The sequence below is a fragment of the Geotrypetes seraphini genome, chromosome 5 (assembly GCF_902459505.1).
Source record: "Geotrypetes seraphini chromosome 5, aGeoSer1.1, whole genome shotgun sequence".
In the NCBI taxonomy this organism is placed as follows: Eukaryota; Metazoa; Chordata; class Amphibia; order Gymnophiona; family Dermophiidae; genus Geotrypetes; species Geotrypetes seraphini.
Window position 1 is genome coordinate 87,192,644 of NC_047088.1, and position 21,791 is coordinate 87,214,434.

General features: G+C 41.4%; 1 protein-coding gene across 1 annotated transcript in view; it reads left to right on the top strand.

Moving 5' to 3' along the window:
* Positions 1-21,791, top strand: part of LOC117360313 — a 298,566-nt gene that overhangs the window by 206,410 nt on the left and 70,365 nt on the right. The window contains exons 10-12 of the mRNA XM_033944008.1: positions 7,735-7,830; positions 16,886-17,116; positions 20,788-21,416. Of these exons, the coding sequence (XP_033799899.1) occupies positions 7,735-7,830; positions 16,886-17,116; positions 20,788-21,416 (956 nt within the window). The remainder of the gene's footprint in view (positions 1-7,734; positions 7,831-16,885; positions 17,117-20,787; positions 21,417-21,791) is intronic.

The window sequence follows — 21,791 nt, forward strand, 5'->3', positions numbered from 1 at the left end:
GAAGAACTCGTTTATTTTTAAAAATTTGGGACCCTTATATACAAAAGTTATCATCGAAAGCAAGAAGTATGATTCTTAATACTTTACGTTGAAGCTATGTAAATGTTCTTTGCATTTTTATACTTGGTATTTCATGTCACCTTTCATTCTAGGGTAGGGGGAAGTAGGTGGGATGATATTAATATATGTAAAATTACTTGAACTGTATTTATGTTTAATTCATTTATTATAATGTTGTAATAAAAATAAAACAATGATGGGGGAAATAAGGGGGGGAAGAGGTTAAGGGGGGTTGGAAATTGAGGGAATGTATTGAGAGATGTAATAGGTAATTTGGAAAATTTATTTTGAAGGAATGATAGACATATATTAGAAGTTAATACAGTAAATGTAAATGTAATGTCTATTTTAATGTATTATATCATTATATATTTATGGTATTTCTTCAATAAAATGTTATAAATGAAATAAAAAGAATGAAGGGGAAGGGATCAAGGGGGGTGTAGAAAGAAATGGATTAGGTTATATAGAAATATATTTTGGAGGAATGATAAAAATATGTAAGGAAATATTATTGTGAATTTAATTGTAATGAATATCTCTTTGCATCATATTATTGTATATTTATTTGATTCTTTCAATAAAATGTTATAAATTAATTGTGATGTATGTTTTGAAAATTTTAGCTTTGTCATTCCTGATGTTGTTCAGCTTCTTTTACTGTATACTCTGCCAACTATGAGGTATGGCAAAATATAAATTAATAAAATGTAACTAAAATGTAAATGCAATCTGCAAATGTCTAAAATTAGGTGCAGTTTCAGTGCTATTCTATAAACAACACCTAACTCCCCCCCCCCCTTTTATCAAGCTGTGCTAGAGGTTTTTAGCATGGGCCGGCGAGGTAATTGCTCCAACGCTCAAAGGAATTCTATGAGCGTCAGAGCATTTACCGCACCAGCTTGTGCTAAAAACGGTTTGTGCTAAAAACGGTTTCTATTAAAGTTACATACATAAAATATTGAAACAGGTCAGAACAGATAAAAGCAAAAGCAGAAAGATTCAATCCTTACAATAGGTCAAATGCTCAAAGAAATGCATCAACAAATAATTGCGTTTTCAATAGTTTCCTGAATGAACTCCTATCACCACATTTCCGAATTTGGCCAAGGCCATTCAAGTTTCAAGTTTATTAGGATTTTATATACCGCCTATCAGTTTTATTCCTGCACATGAAAAGGTCATACTGCTAAGTGCTTTTTTTTTGTGCCAAGCTATTAGGCACTATTTCTAGAATCTAATCCCTAGAGACTGATATGGAAAAGAGTTGTGAGAGTAACTTTGGAAGGAACCTAGACAAATCTTGCGTTTTCAAAATTCTGCACCCCCAACTCTAAACTCATTGACCAGAAAAAATGTATCTAGTTAAAAAGTGATACATTTTGGGCAATCCAGGAGCAGAGCTTTGTTTTAGCTTAGGGGTCTCCAAACTTGTCGCCACGAGGGCAACATTGGGTACTTCAGCACTTTTCAGCGGGCCGTAGTAAAAAAAAACCCAAACCGAACTCTAGATTTGAGTTATATTGAAAGCAGAAAATTTTATAAACTAATTAAAGAGTATGTGAGATTAAATTATTGTATAATGATGATGAGGAACACTACCAGCAAATTCTCATATTTTCATCACAAATTATAAGAAAACCATTAATGTGAATGATGGAACTGTTTTTAAAATCTTATTAAATTGAGGTTCAAAATTAAATATAAATTTTTGCAATTACAAATTGAGTATTACACTGCACCACTGCAAGTATTCTTATGGATAATTGACCGAAACGACTGGTAACGAACTTCCAGATTCAATTTAAAGATTGGTCACTGCGCCAGAGCTACCTACAACGCTGCAAATTGACACTGTTGATCGAGGTCGAACAAATACGAAGAAATACAGCAAAGTATACAATTACAATTCAGTATTAAATAAAGTTGTGAATAATATTAATATCAACATAATATGGAATATCAATATATTTTGAACACAATTTTAATTAATGCATTTGAAATCTATCAACACCCCGTGGGGTTTTTTTTTTGGTGGATTCTCATTGGAAAATTAGTTCAATTGGTGCATTTCTGCACAATTCTTCAGTATGCCAGATAAAATAATATCACGGGCTGGATGTGGCCTGCGGGCTGCACTTTGGAGACCCCTGGTTTAGCTGAATTATCCCATTACTGTAGGGGTGTCAAAGTCCCTCCTCAAGGGCCACAATCTAGTCGGGTTTTCAGGATTTTCCTAATGAATATGCATGAGATCTATTTGCTAGCACTGACATTGTATGCTAATAGATCTCATGCATATTCATTGAGGAAATCCTGAAAACCCGACTGGATTGCAGCCCTCGAGGAAGGACTTTGACACCCCTGCACTACTGGCAATTTTCAGTGGCTAACTTAAATCATGGCAGACAGCTGTTCTAAAGTTAACAAGATCACTTTATCTGGCTAACCATAGTCAAGTATATTCTGCAGCACTTTAACTGCATAAGTGACATTGATTATACTTTTACATTACATTACATTTGTGATTTCTATTCCGCCTGTGCCTTGCGGTTCTAAGCGGATTACAGTTAAAAGAGATCATCTACTCTTTTTACCGAGAGAATTACATTACAACGATTTAAGTAAATTACATGTTGTGGTATAGAAATACAAGTATAAGATATCTGGATTTATCGATAGAATAGCTTGACAGGGTTCAAGTAGTTACAAGGTTCAGTGGGGAAAACAATATAGGCAACTGAAGAAAGATACCTAACTTTGAAGGAATCAGTTGAGTGGATACCTAAGGGAGATGCTTATTTAGGAGAAGGTTAAATGGATACCTAAGGGAGATGCTTATTTAGGAGTTTGGATATTTTTGGTAAATGAGGTTCAAGGGGATGACTAGTGTGTTATTTGCTGGGGAGAGTGCATGTGCGATTGGGGAGGGGAATATTAAGTAAGGACGTGTTTTTTGAAAAGAAATGTTTTGATTTCTTTCCGAAACACTTTGATGTCTGTTGTTTTGATCATCAGTTTGGTGATGGTGGGGTCAATTTTCGCTGCCTGAGTTGCTAGAAGGCTGTCGTAAAGTTTCTTACGTCGGGTACCATTATGAGGGGGGAAGGTGAAAAGATTCTGAGTTCTTCTTGATCTGGGTAGTCGGTAGCGGCAAAGATGGTTGTTCAGGTAATTGTTCAGGTAATTGGGGGCCATACCATGGGTTACTTTGAAAAGTAAGCAGTAGAGTTTGAATTGAGTTCTTGCTTTTATCGGAAGCCAGTGAGAGTCTACATAGGCGGGTGTGACGTGGTCGAATTTGCTGAGCGAGTAGATGAGTCTGATAGCTGTGTTCTGAACGGTCTGTAGTTGTTTTATCATAGTATTTGGGCAAGGTAGGTAGATGCTGTTGCAGTAATCTAAGGAGCTGAGTATGAGGGATTGTACAATGATCTTGAAGTGTTCTTTGGAAAATAATTTTCTTATTTTTCTTAGGTTTCGCATGGTGAAGAATGCTTTTTTTATGGTTTTGTGTATTTGTGTTTGCATTGTGCAGCCTCTGTCTAGGTGTGTTCCCAGAATTTTGAGAGTATTCTGTATTGGATATTTGATTGTGTTTACATCTAGTTCTGTTAGGGATGGTTTTTGTTCCTTCTCTAGTAGTAGGAATTTGGTTTTCTCCGCATTCAGTTTTAACTTGTGGTTCGTCATCCATTTTTCTACAGTTTCCAATGTTGTTTTCAGGCGTCCGTTGGAGGTGGGGTCTTGAATGTCGAAGGGGAGGAGGATGGTTATATCATCCGCGTAGCTGAAGGATGTAATGTTTAGGGCGTCTAGGGCCGTGCCTAGGGATGCTATGAAGAGGTTGAAAAGTATGGGCGATAGAGGGGATCCTTGTGGAACTCCGCAGGGATTTGACCATGAGTCAGATAGAAGATCATTTGACTTGACTCTGTATGATCTTGTTTTGAGGAATCCTTGGAACCAGTTGAGAACATTACCTGATATTCCTATGGCATCTAGTATCTGGAGTAGTATGGAATGGTCAACTAAGTCGAATGCTGCTGAAAGATCGAGTTGGATGATTAGTAACTTATTTCCTTTGCTGAGGTGCTGACGGGCTATGTCTAGTAGGGAAACCAGAAGTGTTTCAGTACTGTAATTGGTTCTGAATCCGGATTGAGTAGGGTGTAGGATGTGGTGGTCTTCTAGGTAATTGGCGAGATATTGTGCTACTAGACCCTCTATGAGTTTGACGTATAGAGGTATAGAAGCGATTGTTCTATAATTTGTTGGGCTGTCTATTGGGCCTTTGGGGTCTTTTAGTATGGGAGTAATTATGATTTCGCCAAGTTCCGGGGGGGAACTGACCTTCCCTTAGGGTGGTTTGCAGCCATAGCGTGAGACCAGCTGTGAATTTAGTGGACGCTGTAGCTAGTAGATAAGGAGGACAATTGTTCAAATCACATGAAGATTTGCTGTATTTTTTGTACAGCCGGTCTAGGTCTGACCATTGTGTCGTTGGGAAGTCGGTCCAGATCCTATCTGCTGAAGTGGCTTCGTCTTTTGTGGGTTTTGTTAGTATCTCTTCTAAGATGTTTTGAGAGTTGTTGAATGTGGATCTGATTGTGATGATTTTGTGTTTGAAATGGTCCGCTAGTTGGGAGGCTGGTGGAGTTTGGTTTCCTAGGGTGGCGAGGTGGGGTTTGGTATCAGTGAGATTTCTGACAAGGTTGAAAAGTTTTTTTGTGTCCAGTTTATCGGTGCCAATGAGTTTGGAGTAGTAGTCTGTTCTTTTTTCCTTCAGTTTGATTTTGTATTGTTTGATTTGGTGTCTCCATTCTGTTTTGGTGTGGTCTTGTTTCTGTTTTTTCCATGTCCTTTCTAATTGTCTGCATTGTCTTTTTAGGTGTAGGAGTTCGGCGTCAAACCATTTGTCTGATGGTCTGCATATTTTATTTTTTGTTTTTAGTGGTGCTAGTTTGTTTAAAGTGGATTCACTTGTGGAGCGCCAGGTGTTTATGAATCCTTTGGGATTGTTTAGGTCTATTTCTGAGTCTACTGTGTCCCAGAATGTGGTAGGTTCGATTTTTTTCTGGACTTGAAGCTTGATGTGTGTGGCGTGGGTTTGTTATTATTCTGCACCCAGTTAATTGTGAAGGTGTACTTGTAATGGTCAGACCATAAGGTGGGATGCCATGAGCCGTTGGTGATGTGGATGTTTTGTGTGTTAAGGTTGGGGGAAGTGTAAGCGGCTATATCAAGTTGATGGCCCTTTTCATGCATGGGTTCGGGATTGAGTATCTGGTAAGATAGGGTGTTGAGGTATGAAAGAATGTCCGCTACTTGTTTGGAGGTGTGGTCTTCTAAGTGGAGATTGATGTCTCCTAGGATCAGGTTATGTGTGGAGGAGAGGGAATGCTGGAGGATAAATTCTTCGAGTTCTTGTTTAGAGGTGTTCCATTTTCCTGGTGTGACATAGCAGAGAAGGCAGTTCAGAGTTCCTGTGAGAGTGTTGTCAGAAAGTTGGCAGGCTAGAAGGTCTAGATGGGGGGTGGAGTGCATGGCTAGGACTTTAATGTTGAAGTTGTTTTTTGCAATGATTGCTAGACCTCCTCATCTTCTCTTTTCTCTACATACTAGCTTTAGTTTGTATCCGTTTGGGCAGAATTCAGTGATGCTAGGGTCTGAGTCAGAAGTGAGCCAGGTTTCGGCTAGGAAGAGGCAACCTAGATTATCTTTGATCAGCCAGTCTTTGATTAGTTCTGTCTTTGGGTTGATAGATCGTATATTCATATATGCGCATGCTATTGATGTGAATTTTATGAGAGGGTGAGTAGTTAGTGTATTGATTAGTGTTCTGGAAGGTGTTTGAAGTTTTTGTGGTCTTGTCTTAGGTTTTGTTGGGGGTCTTTTTCCCCAGATAGTGAGAATGTTTTCGTGGTTGGATGATGGACAAGGTGTCAGGGTTCTGGGGGTTTGGACTTTCCTGTTGGGTTGAACCAGTCTGTGTGTTGTTGTGAGAATGGGTATAGAATGTGTGTGGTATCCTGCAGTTTTCCATTTCTCTATGTGTAGGGAGAGACGATTCTTTCTTGCTGTTCAGTGCTGGTTTGGTGAGGCGCCTAAAATGGCTTCCACAGCGAGTGCGTGTTGCCATTTTTGTGAGTAAAAAGGGTGTTGGTTCTGGAGTTCTTTGCTCTATTGGTGTTATCTGTCTCTTTGGATTGCCTATGCCTGAGTGGTGAGAGTTGTTCTTAGTGCTCTTAGATGTTTAAACAGGATAGTGTGAGATGAATACAACAATTACAATATTACAAGGTACAACCAACAAAATTAAGTATAGCAATATTACAAGGTAATATTACAAGGTAATATACAATATTACAGGTAAAACCAACCGATTAAGTATAGCAAGGTATACCAACTGTTAAGTATAACTAGGTACAGCAGGTTAGTTGAGAGTGAAGCTAACTGATAACCTGATCCTGGCGGGGGACAGGTTTTACAAATTAAGTATAACAAGGTTTACCCATGAATTAAGTTTAACAAGGTATTCCAACCTATGCATATGGTAAGGTATAGCAACAAGTTAGTTGCGCTTAAATCTAAGTGATTACCTGATTGGAGCCTGTTGTTTTGTTAGCTTCAGAATCCAACTGTCGTCACTGCAGGCGCTTCACAAAGGCGCGCACTAAGGCGCATGCGCCTTTGTCACGCGCCTTCATCAGCGCGCCGAACGGCTGAGCCCCGTTGGCGCTGTGCTCTTTTAAATGTTCCCTTTCGGTCAGGGAGAGGGGCAGAGCAGGGCTCCCACGCTGCCTCTCCTCGGGAACAATCTGAATACGCTGTCTCCCGCTGGTGGCCTGAAAGGGGGCCCGGCTGGCTGCTGTGCTCTTTTAAATGTTCCCTTTCGGTCAGGGAGAGGGGCGGAGCAGGGCTCCCACGCTGCCTCTTCTCGGGAACAATCTGAATACGCTGTCTCCCGCTGGTGGCCTGAAAGGGGGCCCGGCTGGCTGCTGTGCTCTTTTAAATGTTCCCTTTCGGTCAGGGAGAGGGGCCACTGACTGCATGACCACAAAGGCATTCACAGCCCTTATAGGGAGGATTCATATCTTTGACTGTTCGCTGACACTTACTGGCCAGATTTTATGGGTTACCATTGCTTGTTTTGGAAGGAGTAGCAGTGTATTGCTACCAAATACTACCATTGTGAGGGGATATGATGGGAGCCAGATAGTTGTATACTGAGTCTTATAGCACTGAAACCCAACATATAGGCCTGTCTGACTGTGCTGGAGGTCTAATCAAGCAGGAGGAAACTACTGGGCTAAAAGTTGATGACAATTTATTCATTTTTAACAGCTTTACAATTTTTTTTATGCTTCCACCTGGGATTTGTTTATGTCCCAAAGGTGTGATGGTTTCCTAACATGACACCAGATAACTTGTTTTCAGGCTCACTGTGCCTAGGGAAGAATGCTGTTTGATCAAGATTGTAATTTCCTTTTCCCTTTCTTTCTCTATTAGTTATAATTTGTATTCTGCTCAGAAAGTTCTCTAATGGGAGGTATAGTATACATTAAATAAACTTGCAAACTCTCCAGCAAGTCCCTTATTAAAATGCTTGAATCTACCAAGAAATGTTTTAAATGAAATCTTTGCAGCAATTACCTTTTTCTTTTTCTTCAGGAAAAGCTGTATGGTATTATAGTTCCCTTAAAGAGAAAGTTGGAGGATGTCCTAATTCTGACAAGTGAAGAAGAAAAGAAACCTGCCGAGCTTAAGGCAAGTATTGGTTTATCATGCAGGGCATTATACTTTGGACACTATGTATTGTACACAGCTAGAGGTCATTTATTAAGAGGCCAAAATTGGCCACAAATCCATGTTTGGTCTTACTTTTGTTTCCAGCTGAAAATGCAGAATAATTTCTGGCCAAAACTGAAATATGTCTGCAGTGCTCCCCTCTCAAATCCCACCCCCTGTGGTAGCTCCCCCTGAAGCCCTTCCGGCAGCAGCCTGTCCTGGACCTACTTACCTTTTCACTGGTGGATTGTGGGCACAGGAGCCTCCCCATTTGCTCCTGCGCATAGCCGGTTCCAGATCAAGTTTCAAGTTTATTTAAAATTTGATTGATCACCTAATCATATATTCAAGGCGATGTACAATTCTGAAAACAGTTTATGACAAAAATTCATATACCAAATACATGACTTATAGGACAAACAGGATCAATACGGAAAGAAGGGATGAAAATACAATAACTGAAGGCAAATAAGACAATCAAGGAAAACTACAAATGGGGTGGGGGTTTTTTTTTCTTCATAAAAGTAGTTCAGTCTTCAACAGGTTTTACGATGTCTAGCAGACAAAAGCATCTTTAAAAAGAAAGCATTTCAACTGGCTTTTAAATCTGTCAATATTTCTTTCTTCCCTCAAATAAATTGGCAAGAAATTGCACAGTTGGGGAGCCACAACTGAAAAAATATATTGTCTCAGTGTATTAATAGTTTTAAGTGTAGGAACAGTTAGCAGATGTAATGTAATGTAATTTTATTTCTTATATACCGCTAATCCGTTAGGTTCGAAGCGGTTTACAGAAAATATACATTAAGGATGTAATAAGATAAGATAGGTAAAGATAGGTACTTTGAAATTCCCTTACTGTCCCGAAGGCTCACAATCTAACTAAAGTACCTGAGAACAAACAAATTAGCAAATAATAGAGAGGAAAATAAAGATAGAGAAAAAAATGAGATATGAAGCATCCTAACAAGAATACATTGAACTCTCAATACTGCTAAAGCAAAATGTACATTCCAAAATAATAATGTAATGGAAAGAAACTACTTAAATAGAAAATAATTTTAAGAATTAAATCAAATATAGAAATGTAAACAGAAAAATAAACATTAGAAGTGAGGAAAAAAAGGTAAAGGAAGGAATATGAATAGAATGGAATAAGAAACAGTTAAACAATAGAATCCTAAGGAAATTTAAAATGAAAACTAAACAAACAGATAAAAAAGAAATAGATATAATATGCACAATAGAATAAAAGTCAGGAAGGACTTAATTTCATTTCCATCAATCATCAGCCGGGCAACCGCCATCATCGACCTCTGTACATCAGCCATGGGTCCACTTTTTCAAAGCAGAGAGAAGCATCTCTCGATTTTCCGGATTACTGTCCATTACACTCAACAGCTCTCAGATCTTCCAGCTCCAATTCTCCGCTCCTTGGTCTGGACTATGCAGCTCACTCAGCCAGGCCTCACCCTTGATGGTACCGTCCCTCACAACAGTAATCCAAGTCGGCTGCGGGACATCAGGCGCGGTGAGACTCCAGGCATGATGAAAAGCCATTCTCCGGACCTCCCGTCCTGCTGATGTCGCATTGCCAGTAGGAAATCCGAATCTGCATCGCTGCAGGGAATCAGAGTCCACGCCGATTACCTCAGACATGGTGCTTCTGCCTCGACAACCGCCTCCATTCGGCGACTCAGTCACCCTCCGTTGACCTCGGCAACACTCCCCCCTCCAACTCTCCACCATCAGCCCTACTCGCCATGGATCGGTCGCCAGGCACAGCTCAGGATCGCCAAAGTGCAGTAAATATCAGGTGAGAAAGAGGCCAGCTGCCAGGCACAGCTCAGGATCGCCAAAGGTGAGAACGAGGCCTTTCTGACAGACCAAGAATAACGGTCAAATCAGAACTGTCAGATCAAAGTCCACAAATGAAATCCCAACCAGTATAAAAAATCAAAGAAGGTTAAAAAAATAACACAAATAAAAATAACAATTAAATAAATAAACAAACAAAAACCAGCAGGAAAACCAAAAATAAAAAGAAATAAAAGAAAACAAAGGGAGACAGCACAAATGGTGACTTAATTGGCTGCCATCTTGTTAGCAGATGTTGGTCATTAGACTGAAGTATTCTAGTGGAATCATAGGGAATTAGAATCCTATTGATGAAAGCTGGGGACTTATAGAGCTGAGCCTTGAGCAATAACAAACATATTTTGTAGATTATACTATGCGACACTGGAAGCCAATGAGATTTTTTAAGAAGTACTGAAACATGATCAAATTTCTTTGCTTTCATGATGATTTTAATGGAAGCATTTTGAATTAGCTATAAATAGGGGGTTACAATAATCAATTTTAGAAATGATCAATCAATGTATTAACATGGCTTCCAGGATTTCCAGCGGCAGATTAGAACTGGCCCAGGAAGGAGTAACTGAGGACTGCTCCTGCCTCTGCTGGTTCCAATCTCAAAATGGCATCTGGGACCTCAAGCGGCAGTCTTGCAAGACTGTCACAGGCAGTCTTAGAAGCCTTTTTGACCTGGAGCTGTTCATGCATAGGAGTGAGTGGAGATACTCCTATAGCCGCTACCCACCAATGAAAAGGTAGGTCCAGGAGGGGGATGCTGAAAATGTGGGTTTGGGAGGGAGACTATCACCAGAAAGAACTGGGAGGAGCAACTACCGGTGGGTGGATCCAGGAGGTAGCTCTTTTTGGTCATAAGAACATAATAGCCTTACTGGGTCAGACCAATGGTTCATCTAGCCCATACAGGTCACTAGTACTTGGCAAAAATCCAAATAGCAGAAACATTCCATGCTACCAAGCAAGGGCAAGCAGTAGCTTCCCCCATATCTGTCTCATTAGCAGATTATGGACTTTTCCTCCAGGAACTTATCCAAACCATTTTTAAAAACCAGTTATGTTAACCGCTCTTACCGCATCCTCTGGCAATGAGTTCCAGAGCTTAACTATTCATTAAGTGAAAAAATATTTCCTTCTGTAGGTTTTATAAGTATTTCCCTGTAACTTAATTGAGTGTCCCCCCTAGTCTTTGTAATTTGTGATGTAATAAAAAATCAATTCACTTGTGCCTGTTCTACACCACTCAGGATTTTGTAGACTTCAGTCATATCTCCCCTCAGCTGTCTCTTTTCCAAGCTGAAGAGCCCTATGAGAGGAGTTCATCCCCTTTATCATCTTGGTCTCTTTTCTTTAAACCTTTTCTAGTTCTACTATATGTTTCTTGAGATAAGCCGACCAGAATTGAATGTAATACTCAAGGTGAAGTTGTACCATGGAGTGATACAGAGGCATTATATCATTTTTATTCTTGTTAACCATCCCTTTTTAAATAATTCGTAGCATCTTATTTGCTTTTTTGGCCGACGCCACACATTGGGTGGAAGGTTTCAGCAGATTGTGTACAATGACACCTATATCTTTTTCTTGGGTGCTAACCCCCAAGTGGAGCCTAGCATCTGGTAACTGTGATTTGGGTTATTATTCCCAATGTGCATCACTTTGCATTTGTCCACATTAAATTTCATCTGCCATTTGGGCACCCAGTCTTCCAGTTTCCTATGGTCTGCCTGCAATTTTTCACAATCTGCATGCGTTTTAACACCTTTGAATAGTTTAGTGTCATCTGCAAATATAATTACCTCACCTGACATTCCAATGTCCAGATCATTTATAAATAAGTTAAATAGCATCCGGTCCCAGTACAGATCCCTGCGACACTACACTATTTACCCTCCTCCATTGAGAAAAATGGCCATATAACCCTACTCTCTGTTTTCTATTCAATAACCATTTCCTAATTCATAACTGTATATCGCCTCCTATCCCATGACTCTTTAATTTTCTCAGGAGCTTCTCATGAGGAACTTTGTCAAAAGCTTTCTGAAAATCTAGATACACTACATTAATCGGCTCATCTTTGTCCACATGTTTATTCACACCTTCAAAGAAGTCAAGCAAATTGATGAACCGACATGAGGGGGGGGGGGGGGGAGCTATTTTAGATTTGATCCTTAGTGGAATGATGGGCATAGAACAGGAGGTCACTGTGTTGGGTCCGCTGGGAAACAGTGATCATAACGTGATCAAATTTGGCCTATGTCGGATGCCTAATGACACCTAAGTCGACCATGACTATTCTCTGCCCATAACCATGCTTACTGTTTGAGATATGAGTCAATAGGCATTCTTGGGTAGGTTTGAGGTGGAGGGGTGGGGAGGGACTTAGGCATTGCTAGGCATTCTAAGAGTTCCATGCCAAACTCTTAAATTGTTTAATTAATGTTTTGTTTTGGGGTTTTTTTTTTTTGATTGGCTGAAATCTGGCTCAGTCAACTACCATACCAATTAAGCCAAATAAAAAAAAGTTAGGTGCCGATCCTGAACTTAAGCGTCACTAAGCAGCCATAATTAGGACACCTAGTGGCGCCTAATATAGAATACGACTCTTAAATGGTTACATGGTAATGCCTTTGAAGTCTAGAGTGAAAAATAGTGAGCTCAATATTGAAGGTGGGTTCAGTACTAGATTTTAGGATCACAAGTTAGGAAACGCTTTTCACTTATATTCAACCAAAATTTAGGCGAGTATAAGGCCTGGATTTCTGTAACCGGCGCCATTGTCGTTGGCCGTTTTAAAAGTGGCCGCTGATTGCATGTCAATCACGTGATGACACCAGTTACAGAATTGCACCTCCAGCAAAGGTAGGTGCTAGAAATGTAGGCCAGGGTATTCCAGGCCTACATTTCTGGCGCCTACCTTTGATGCCTAGTGCCACTTCTAGAGTTAGCCATGCCCACAGTGGCATTAGGTGGCCTACAGCACCTATGGAGGCGCGATTCTGGCACTGATTTTTTTAGGCACCGGTAGGTGCCTTGAAACTCGGTTAAAAACATTGTTTAAATGGCATTTTTTACTGAGCTTGGGTGCTCACTGGCACCTAAAAGATCGACACTGGTTACTGAATCCGGGGTTGGGGGGGGAGCAGAATGGAGCAGCTGTGGGCAGAACGGGTGGGGCCGGTAGCAGAACAGGGTGGGGTGGGGCCGCTTGTCTTTTTTGCATCAAAAATCTGGTAACCCTGTGTCCCTCCAGATAAGAAATAGGAAGTGACATCAGTGAGATGCAGCAGAGAGAAGTCTGCAGGGCTGGTGCAGACAGCAGATGTGCATCATTGCCCTGCCTCCAAAGGTGATGAGGTACATTAGGCCTTGGGTGTAAGGTTACCAGATTTTCCAGAACTAAAATCTGGACCCATGGCCCTGCCCAGTTCTGCCTGAGTCACGTCCCGTTCCTCCTCCAGGCCTGTCCCCCTTAACCTGTTCACTTGTCAGGAGAGCATCTGCGAGTAAGCTGGTGTGACACGATGACATCACTCGCATGCACATGATGTTACCGCATTGCATCCGCGCACGTGCAGATGCCATCCTGACATAGCTCCTAGCTGGAAGCTTTTCAAAACAAGGACAAAGTGCCGGGTTTTAAAAAGCTGTCCGGACACGTCCTCTCCTCCTCATTTGTCAGCTCACAACCTCTGGGTCATCTTTGACTCCTCTCTTTCCTTCTCCACTCAGACTCAACAAACCACTAAAGCCAGTCGCTTCTTCCTCTACATAACAAGTATTGCCAAAATCTGACCTCTCCTTTCTGAGCACATTACCAAAACCTTATCCACACTTCTCGCATAGATTACTGCAACTTGCTTTTCTCAGGTCTCCCACTCAACCATCTCTCTACCCTTCAATATGTTCAAAATTCTGTTGCACAACTCGTATTCCATGAGAGCAGCCATACTCACATTACCCCTCTTTTCAAGGCACTTCATTGGCTCCCCAACCATTTTTGAACACAGTTCAAACTCCTCTTAATGACTGGAGCAAAGTATTTTGACTTTAGAGTCACAATTGGCTTTGAAATAGGATCAGGAAACTTTAAATGCCCTGTTCAAAGCTAAATATAAATATAATGAGATTGGCTAGGTTTTCTCAACAGGCTCTGTATTTTCGAAACTCAAATAAAACGTGAAGATTATTGGCTAATTACCTTAAAGCAAAAAAGTGAAAAGTTAAAATTGTGGCTTTTACTGATGATAAGGGTAGAATTCATACCCAAATTGGTAACATTTTAAAACAATTTTTGGATTATTACAAAGCTTTATATTCTTCTGAGCTTTATTCAAATAAAGAAATTGAGGGTTTAGAACTTTTTTAAAGTTAATTAATGGGCCAAAAATTCCCAAGCATATAAAAGGAAATCTTGAAGCGCCTATATTACTTAAGAAACTACAGGCAACGTTGAAGTCCCTCAGAGTTGGATCCGCTCCAGGTAGTGATTGATTCACGGTGGAGTTCTTCAAATCATTTCAAATTATACTTTTACCTCATCTTCTAAATTTATATCAATCACAACTAACTAAAGGTTGTATTTCAGGTAGTATGGCGGAATCTTTAACAATTGTTTTGCCAAAGCCAAATAAAGATCCCATGTTGGTTTCAAACTACAGGCCTATTTCTTTAATTAATGTGGATGGAAAGCTTTTGGCTAAGGTATTGGCTCTAAGATTAGCCAAGGCTCTCCCTTTTATGATTGGTATGCACCAGATGGGTTTTGTTGCTCAAAGACATTCCTCAAATAACACCAGATTGGCATTTCATATACTAAATTTAGCAAAAACAATGGATGATCTGGCCTTCTCTGTCTCTTTGGATGCAGAGAAGGCCTTTGATCGTGTAGAATGGATTTTCATGTATCAAGTGATGGATTGGTTTGGTATAGGATCCGGATTTATACAAATGATTCAAAACTTGTATAGTTCCCCTTTTGTCAGACTATATATTAATAATAATTTTTCTGAACGTTTTCGTCTGGAGAGGGGAGTTAGACAAGGGTGTCCACTATCCCCTTTGCTTTTTGACATTGTTCTGGAACCCTTGCTATTGGCTATTCAACAGGCAGAGGAGATACAGGGTATTCCTTATGCAGGTCGGGAATATAAGGTCTCTGCTTATGCAGATGATATTTTGCTTTATTTGAAAACTCCTGATTCTACCATTCCGCATTTATTGGAATTGATTGATAGATTTGGTAAGTTTTCTGGATACAAAATAAATTGGAGCAAATCGGAGGTTCTTCCGTTAAATGTGCATTGTATAAAAAGATTATTTGATCCATTCCCATTCCTTTGGAAAGAAGAGGGTTTAAAATATTTAGGTATCGTGATTCAAAAAACATTGGAAGACACAATGATAATAAATGAAAAATCCTTATTGCTGAAAGTCAAAGAAATAAATGTGTGAGCATTGGAACCCATTGCATCTTTCCTGGTGGGGGAGAGTCCAAACCATCAAGATGATGATATTGCCTGTAGTTTGCTACCAAATGAGTATGTTGCTGGTTTATTTTCAAGAGTCCTTTTATAAGAAATTGAATGGAATTCTCACTAAATTTATTTGGCTGGGTAAAACTGCTAGAATAGCTTTAGTATCTTTGCAAAAACCAATTGCGGCGGGTGGCGTAAATTTTCCAAATTTTTATCGGTATCATCAAATTTTTATCATGCAGCAGGATATGTATTAGATCCCTCCTGAACTCATGGCGCATCTTCCGTATTGGCTAATATTAGAATGTCAACTCCTGTCCCCATTGCGATTGTGTCATATTTTAAGTATCAAGTTATCTAGGATTTATAAGGACAATAGAATTTTATTCTCCACATGGCAAACATTAAAATTTATTAATAACCTAATACCTATTCCGATTTATCAATCCACATGTCAGTCCTTATGGTTGAACTCCAAGATTCAAATTGGCGAGTCTAAGATCCTCTGGAAGCATTGGCTGCAGGCGGGTATACGTACATTAGATGATGTGTTATCAGATGGAAACTTGCTTGATTTTTCACGACTGTAACAATCATTTGGCATTACAAAGTCTCAAGGGTATAAATGGTTGCAGTTGAAGCAAGCCATTCAGCAAGGGTTCCCTGATTGGTGAAATTTAAATAACCAGTTTAGCCAGGCCTATGCTTCCAGACAGATTTGCTAGGGCATCAGGCTGCCAAGTGGTATAAATTAATATCTGAGTATTTGAATAAGAAACTTAAAACTAGTCTAAAAGACATTTGGAGTATTGAGATAAAGCAGCAGATTTCTGCAACTCAATGGCCACGGATTTGGACTTAGAGGATGAGATGTACAGCATCAGCATCCATGAGACAAACTTGGTTTATTCTGTTATATAGAATTTTTTGGACCCCTGTTCATTTGCAAAAGTTAGATAGTTTTAAGTCTAATAGATGCTGGCATTGTAATCTTGATATAGGGACGCTGGATCATCTATTGCTCTATTGGCCCTTGATACTTAGATTTTGGAGGTCTATTTGGGGTCAAATTAATATAATATTGGAAGTCTCACTGTCATTGTCAAATAATGTAGTGTTGTTTGGAACACTGTTAATGCCCAAGAGTCCAATAAATGCAAATAAGAATAGATTACTTCTTATTATGACAGGAGTTGCTATGCAGCTAATTACAAAAAACTGATAAAAATGGGATAGAATAAATTATAATTTTTGGTGGGAAACCTTATGTCAAGTTTCTAAGTTTGAACGTATGAACTCGTTACAATTGGGACACTATAATAAATTCAAAGAGGTTTGGGATCCATTAACAAAATTTTGTATGAACTGATCATTAATATTACCCTTTGATTTCCGAATGAGTGTTATGCACATCTAGGAAGGATGGGTGGGAGGGGGGGGGGGATCAGTACTTATCTTATTATTTGATTGTAATGAGTGCTATTTTTTTGTATCAATTGTTGGTTAATCTGTTGCACTTTGTGTTGGCTTTTAAAACAAATAAAGAATTGGAAAAAAAAAACCCAAGTATGATTTCCTTCTTAATAAATCTGTGATAGGTATCACATTTGGGTCTGTATCTTTAGATAGCTAATTCTCTTCTCCTTTCTATGCTACCGATACACTTTTTTTAATGACTTTTTAAGACTAAAGTGGAAGTTGAGAGGAAGATCATTGTGTCTAAATTTGAAGAGCTGCACAGGCTTTTGAATGAGGAGAAGCGTATAATGCTTTCAAATTTGGAAGATAGAAAGACGGAACTTCACAACAAAATCCGAACCAACATCATCAAACTGACTGAACAGAGTTCTTCTGTCCAGCAACTTATCAAAGAGGTGGATGGAAAACTTCACCGGACAAACATAGATGTGCTGAAGGTGAGTGTCTGTAGCAAAGTATAAGTCCCCTTTCTCCATGGCAAGAGATTACCCTCGAGTCTTGCAGAATGAGAAAAACTGGATATAGTCTTGTGGGAGAGAGGATCTAAGGGAATCATTTACAGTTATTCAGTGAAAAATCTTCATGTCAATAGTATTGTTCTAATACTGTGGAATGGCATAATAAAAAAACCCCGTCTAAGTCCCCTTTTGGCCTAAGGCCCTAAACGTTGAAAGTAGAAGCAGGGAAAATGTCCATTGTCAAAAAATGTCCAAAAGGAATTTTTTTTGATAATGGCCTACCTCTACGTTCAACACCCATACCACCACTACGTCTACACTTAAGACATATAATAAACCAAAAAAAAAAAGCCTAAGTCCCAAATGCCCAAAATAGGCCTTTTAGGTGAAGGAGGAGCCAGTCCTTCACCTAAAAGCTGGATTCTGTAACCGGTGTCTGTCAAAACCAACACCGGTTACAGAATCAACACACCCACCCACCCAGCAATGATTGCGGCAGGAGAGATAGCTCATCTCTTCTGCCACGATAGCGATACCACCAAGTGCCGCCAAACGTGACACTTGGGATCACTATCGCGGCATGAGAGATGAGCCATCTCTCTTGCTGTGATCTACCCCTCCCTCCCCGATCGGATCGGGCAGGAGGGAGCCCATGCCCTCCTGCCCTGCCGAAACCCCACCTGGCCGACACAATCAGGGCAGGAGGGAGCCCAAGCCCTTCTGCCCCAGCGACCCCCACACCCGCTCAACCCCCACAGCCGCCCAAGCCCTTCTGTCTCAATGACCACCCCCCTGACAACGATCAGGGCTGGAAGGAGCCCAAGCCCTCCTGTCCCAGTGACACCCCCCCCGACTCGATCCGGGCAGGAGGGAGTCCAAGCCCTTCTGCCCCTGCAACCCCCCTCCTGCCCAACAATGATTGGGGCAGGAGGGAGCCCAATCTCTTCTGCCCCAGCAAAACCCCCTACCCCCACCCCCACTATGATACGGCCAGGAGGGATCCCAGGCCCTCCTGCCCTCGGTGCACCCCCCACGATTGCCCACCGAACCCCCGATCGGCCCCCCACCTGCCAACCCCGTGACTCCTCTGCTGACTCCTCAACACCACCCCCCAACCCTTGACATCCCGCCCCCCCATACCCCAAAAGAGTTGGCCGGATGGACGGGTCCCAAGCCCATCCGTCCAGCAGGCTCACCATCCATCGAATGGCAGGCCTTAGGGCCTGATTGGCCCAGGCGCCTCAAACCCCGCCCACAGGTGAAGCCTGAGGGGCTTGGGGCAACCAGAATCGGCCCAGTAGCCTTAGGCCCCTCCTGTGGGCAGGACCTTAAGCACATGGGCTTGATGTTCAAATAAGAGCTAAGATTCTGCATTCAAGCTCTTAAGTTAGGATCCTAACTTTGTGCCTGATTTTCAGCTGAAAGTTTATTTTGTTTAGGAGTGTAATAGCATGAGTGAGGGTTGAAGGGCCTATGGATTATATAGCCAGATAAGGTTACAAAGGTAAAGCAAAAATTATTTCTTTAACAAAAAGGCGGAGGCTTGTTACTTCACAGGCACAGAAAATAAGGAATATTCAGAGGCAATCATATATAAGCCTGCGGCTGATGGGCTCAAAGTACTATTGTAAACAAACAAAACTCTAATATGCCAGACTCTGCACACAATAGACCTCAACAGAAATAGAGAGAAATGTATTTCTTCCTGAATAATACAAAATATGAAAACACATGTAAATTTTCAAAACTGACATATTTCAATCACTAAATTGAAAACAAAACATTTTTCCTACCTTTATCTGGCAATTTTATTTTTCTGATCATCTTGATCCCTCTGTGCTCTTAACTCTATTTCCAAGGCCTCCACATTTGCTGTTTCTTTCCTCTCCTCCTTCACTTTTTCCACTACATCTGTAAAGGTCCATCTTTGGCACTTATCTTCATATTTCTTTTTCTGCCTCTATCTCAAATCTATCTACCTTTCTATCTCTTTCCCTCTCATCTATCCATATGAACCATCTCCTCCCTCTCCCCCTCCAGCCATGTGTACCATCTCTTTCCTCTCTTCTTTCCTCCATCCATGTGCACCTTCCTTCCAAGTTCCAACTTTTATAAAAAATTTGATAAAACGCTTATAAATGGTTTTGCGACGATTCTTAAATGATCAGACTTTAGTGCATCTAGTCCACAGTTACCTCCTGTACTATGCCTTGCATTACACTAAGGACCAAATCTAAAATAGCTTCCTCTCTTGTTAGTTCCTGTACCAGTTGCTCCAAGAAGCAGTCATTTATGATGTCTAGGAATTACCTTCCTAGCACATGTTGATGTAACATTTAACCAGTCAATGTTGGGGTAATTGAAATCAGGAAAACTGTATCACAATATTCACAATCACTTTTATCCTCTTCTATTGGGGATGAGGCATAAACAACAGGCTAACACACACGGTGGAGAAAAAAAGACCTCACTTCACTATGAGGAGCTTAACCTAGCGGCCAAAGCTAAAAAGCCAGTAAGCTCACTTGTCATCATCGGTCAGCAAAACAAACTCCACCTATGTGTGTATAGCACAAGCCTCTCCCAACATCACTCTTCTTATAAGCTCCGCCGGTCTCAATCCTGCCCCTCAAAAACAGGAAGTCACTTCAGAGGGGGAGGGATCAAGATCGGCAGAGCCTATAGCGATGCAGGCAAGAGGAAAAGTCCCCTGGCTTCTGTCTTTGTTTTAGCAGTTCAAACAAACAAAACCACTGAGAGAAATTATATTCAAAACATAGGAGGATTCAAATCTAATCAAATATGAACAACAAAGAATCCACTCTTTAAAATCACAATCTAAATTCATTCAATATTATGTCAATGTAATCTAAATATAACAGTGTCAATTTATGATGTATAATATAAATGCATTCAATACTTTATTTCTAACATCATCAATTCATTAAAAAAAGAGCATACTAACTTATATCCAAACATTGAAAAAAGGACAAAAGAAATATTAAATGAGGCAAAGGAATCCAATAATTCATTATATAGTCACATTTTCAAAAATCACTTAACTCAAGTTGGTCCAAACTTCAGCTTATATAGCCTTCAGTAGCAAAGCCAACGAGGCAAATTGGAGTCCTGAGCCATCCAATAGAGGAAAAGTTATAAAAAGTTCTTGTGCAGACTAATCCCAAAGTCATCAGAATTGATAAAGCGCAAGTGCAAAAATCCAGTGAAGTAATCCAGTAGTGTTCAAAAACATAAAAAATGAACAAACAATTCATCCAGTCTTCCACGAGACCTTCCAATTCCCTCCTCCTCAACATGAGCCGTGTTTCGATAACATTCTTTACCAAGAGGAAGAATCGTGGTCATGTGATGCGTTTGCCTGGGTAGGACGTGTCTCCCTGAGCTCTCCGATCCTGAGCCCCCTAAAATCCGCTTAACTTCCTACATAATGCGGTCTGGTGACCTTCGTTTGCTCCGGACCCTTTATTAGGACTGTGAGTACTGCCCTGAGATCTGCGAGCTTGCTGGCACCTGGGATGCCGGTAAAATCTGCGAAGACACCAAAACCTAAATCTGCTGTGTCTGGGGCTAAAATGGTGGCGCCCTCGACTCCCCCTGCTGCACTGGTTCAATGGGGCGAATGAGCACAGGAGATATCGAGGATGGTCACAGCAGCCCTGGAGGATCGCCTGCACAAACTGCAGTCCGCTGTGGAGGGCTTCTATGAGCGGTTTGAATCCCATAGCACCCGTCTGGCGGCGGTGGAGCAGCGGGTCTCGGACAGAGAAGAAGCGGCCCTGCAAGAGCGCACTAGTATCATGGCTTTACAGGCTCAGGTGGCTACCTTGACGGGCAGGCTGGACAATCAGGAAAATCGCCAGCGTCGGAATAATATACGAGTGGTGGGCCTGCCGGAGCTGAGAGCGGATCATGAGCTCTATGCTTTTTTCCAGGTTTGGCTTCCCACGTGGCTGGGACTGGAGCCGGCGGCGGCGGGCTTTTTGTGCGAGAGAGTGCATCGTCTGGGGCCCCGCACGGAAGACAAAAATCGAGCCAGAGCAGCTATCGCCCGATATCTCAACTGGAGAGAGAAGGAGTTAATAATCCAGGCTTACCGGAGGGCTGGTGTGTTGGAGTATGAAGGGAAGAAGCTGCTGCTCTTTAATGATTACTCCCCCCACGTGGCTTCTCTTCGAAAAGACATGGCGCCTCTCTGCACTGCTTTCCATCGGCGGGGTGTGCGCTTTGCGCTCGTCTATCCGGCGTCCCTGCGGGTTTGGCGAGAGGGGAAACCCCATACTTTCCCGGATAGGGCGGCTGCTCAGCGTTATCTGGACTCGTTACCGGAGGGGATCGATGGAGGAGCTCCCGCGGCTGTCTAATCTGCCGGCTTGCGGTGCTTGTGTGGCTCTGCTGGCTTTGTTTGCAACGCTCTGCTAGAGAGAACCTGCCTGCAGTCACCGTGGTGCCTTTGCAACTTTGCCTGCAGTCACCGTGGTGCCTTTGCAACTTTCCGATTTTGACAGTGCTGTTGATCCCCCCGCTGGCCTGCTCTCCCTGCCCCTTGGGGTTGGGCTGCCTGCTATCTGTCGGTCGGTGAGGGGCCGCTTGGTGAGCTCCGGAATCGGAGGGGCATGAAGATTGGGCCGTGATC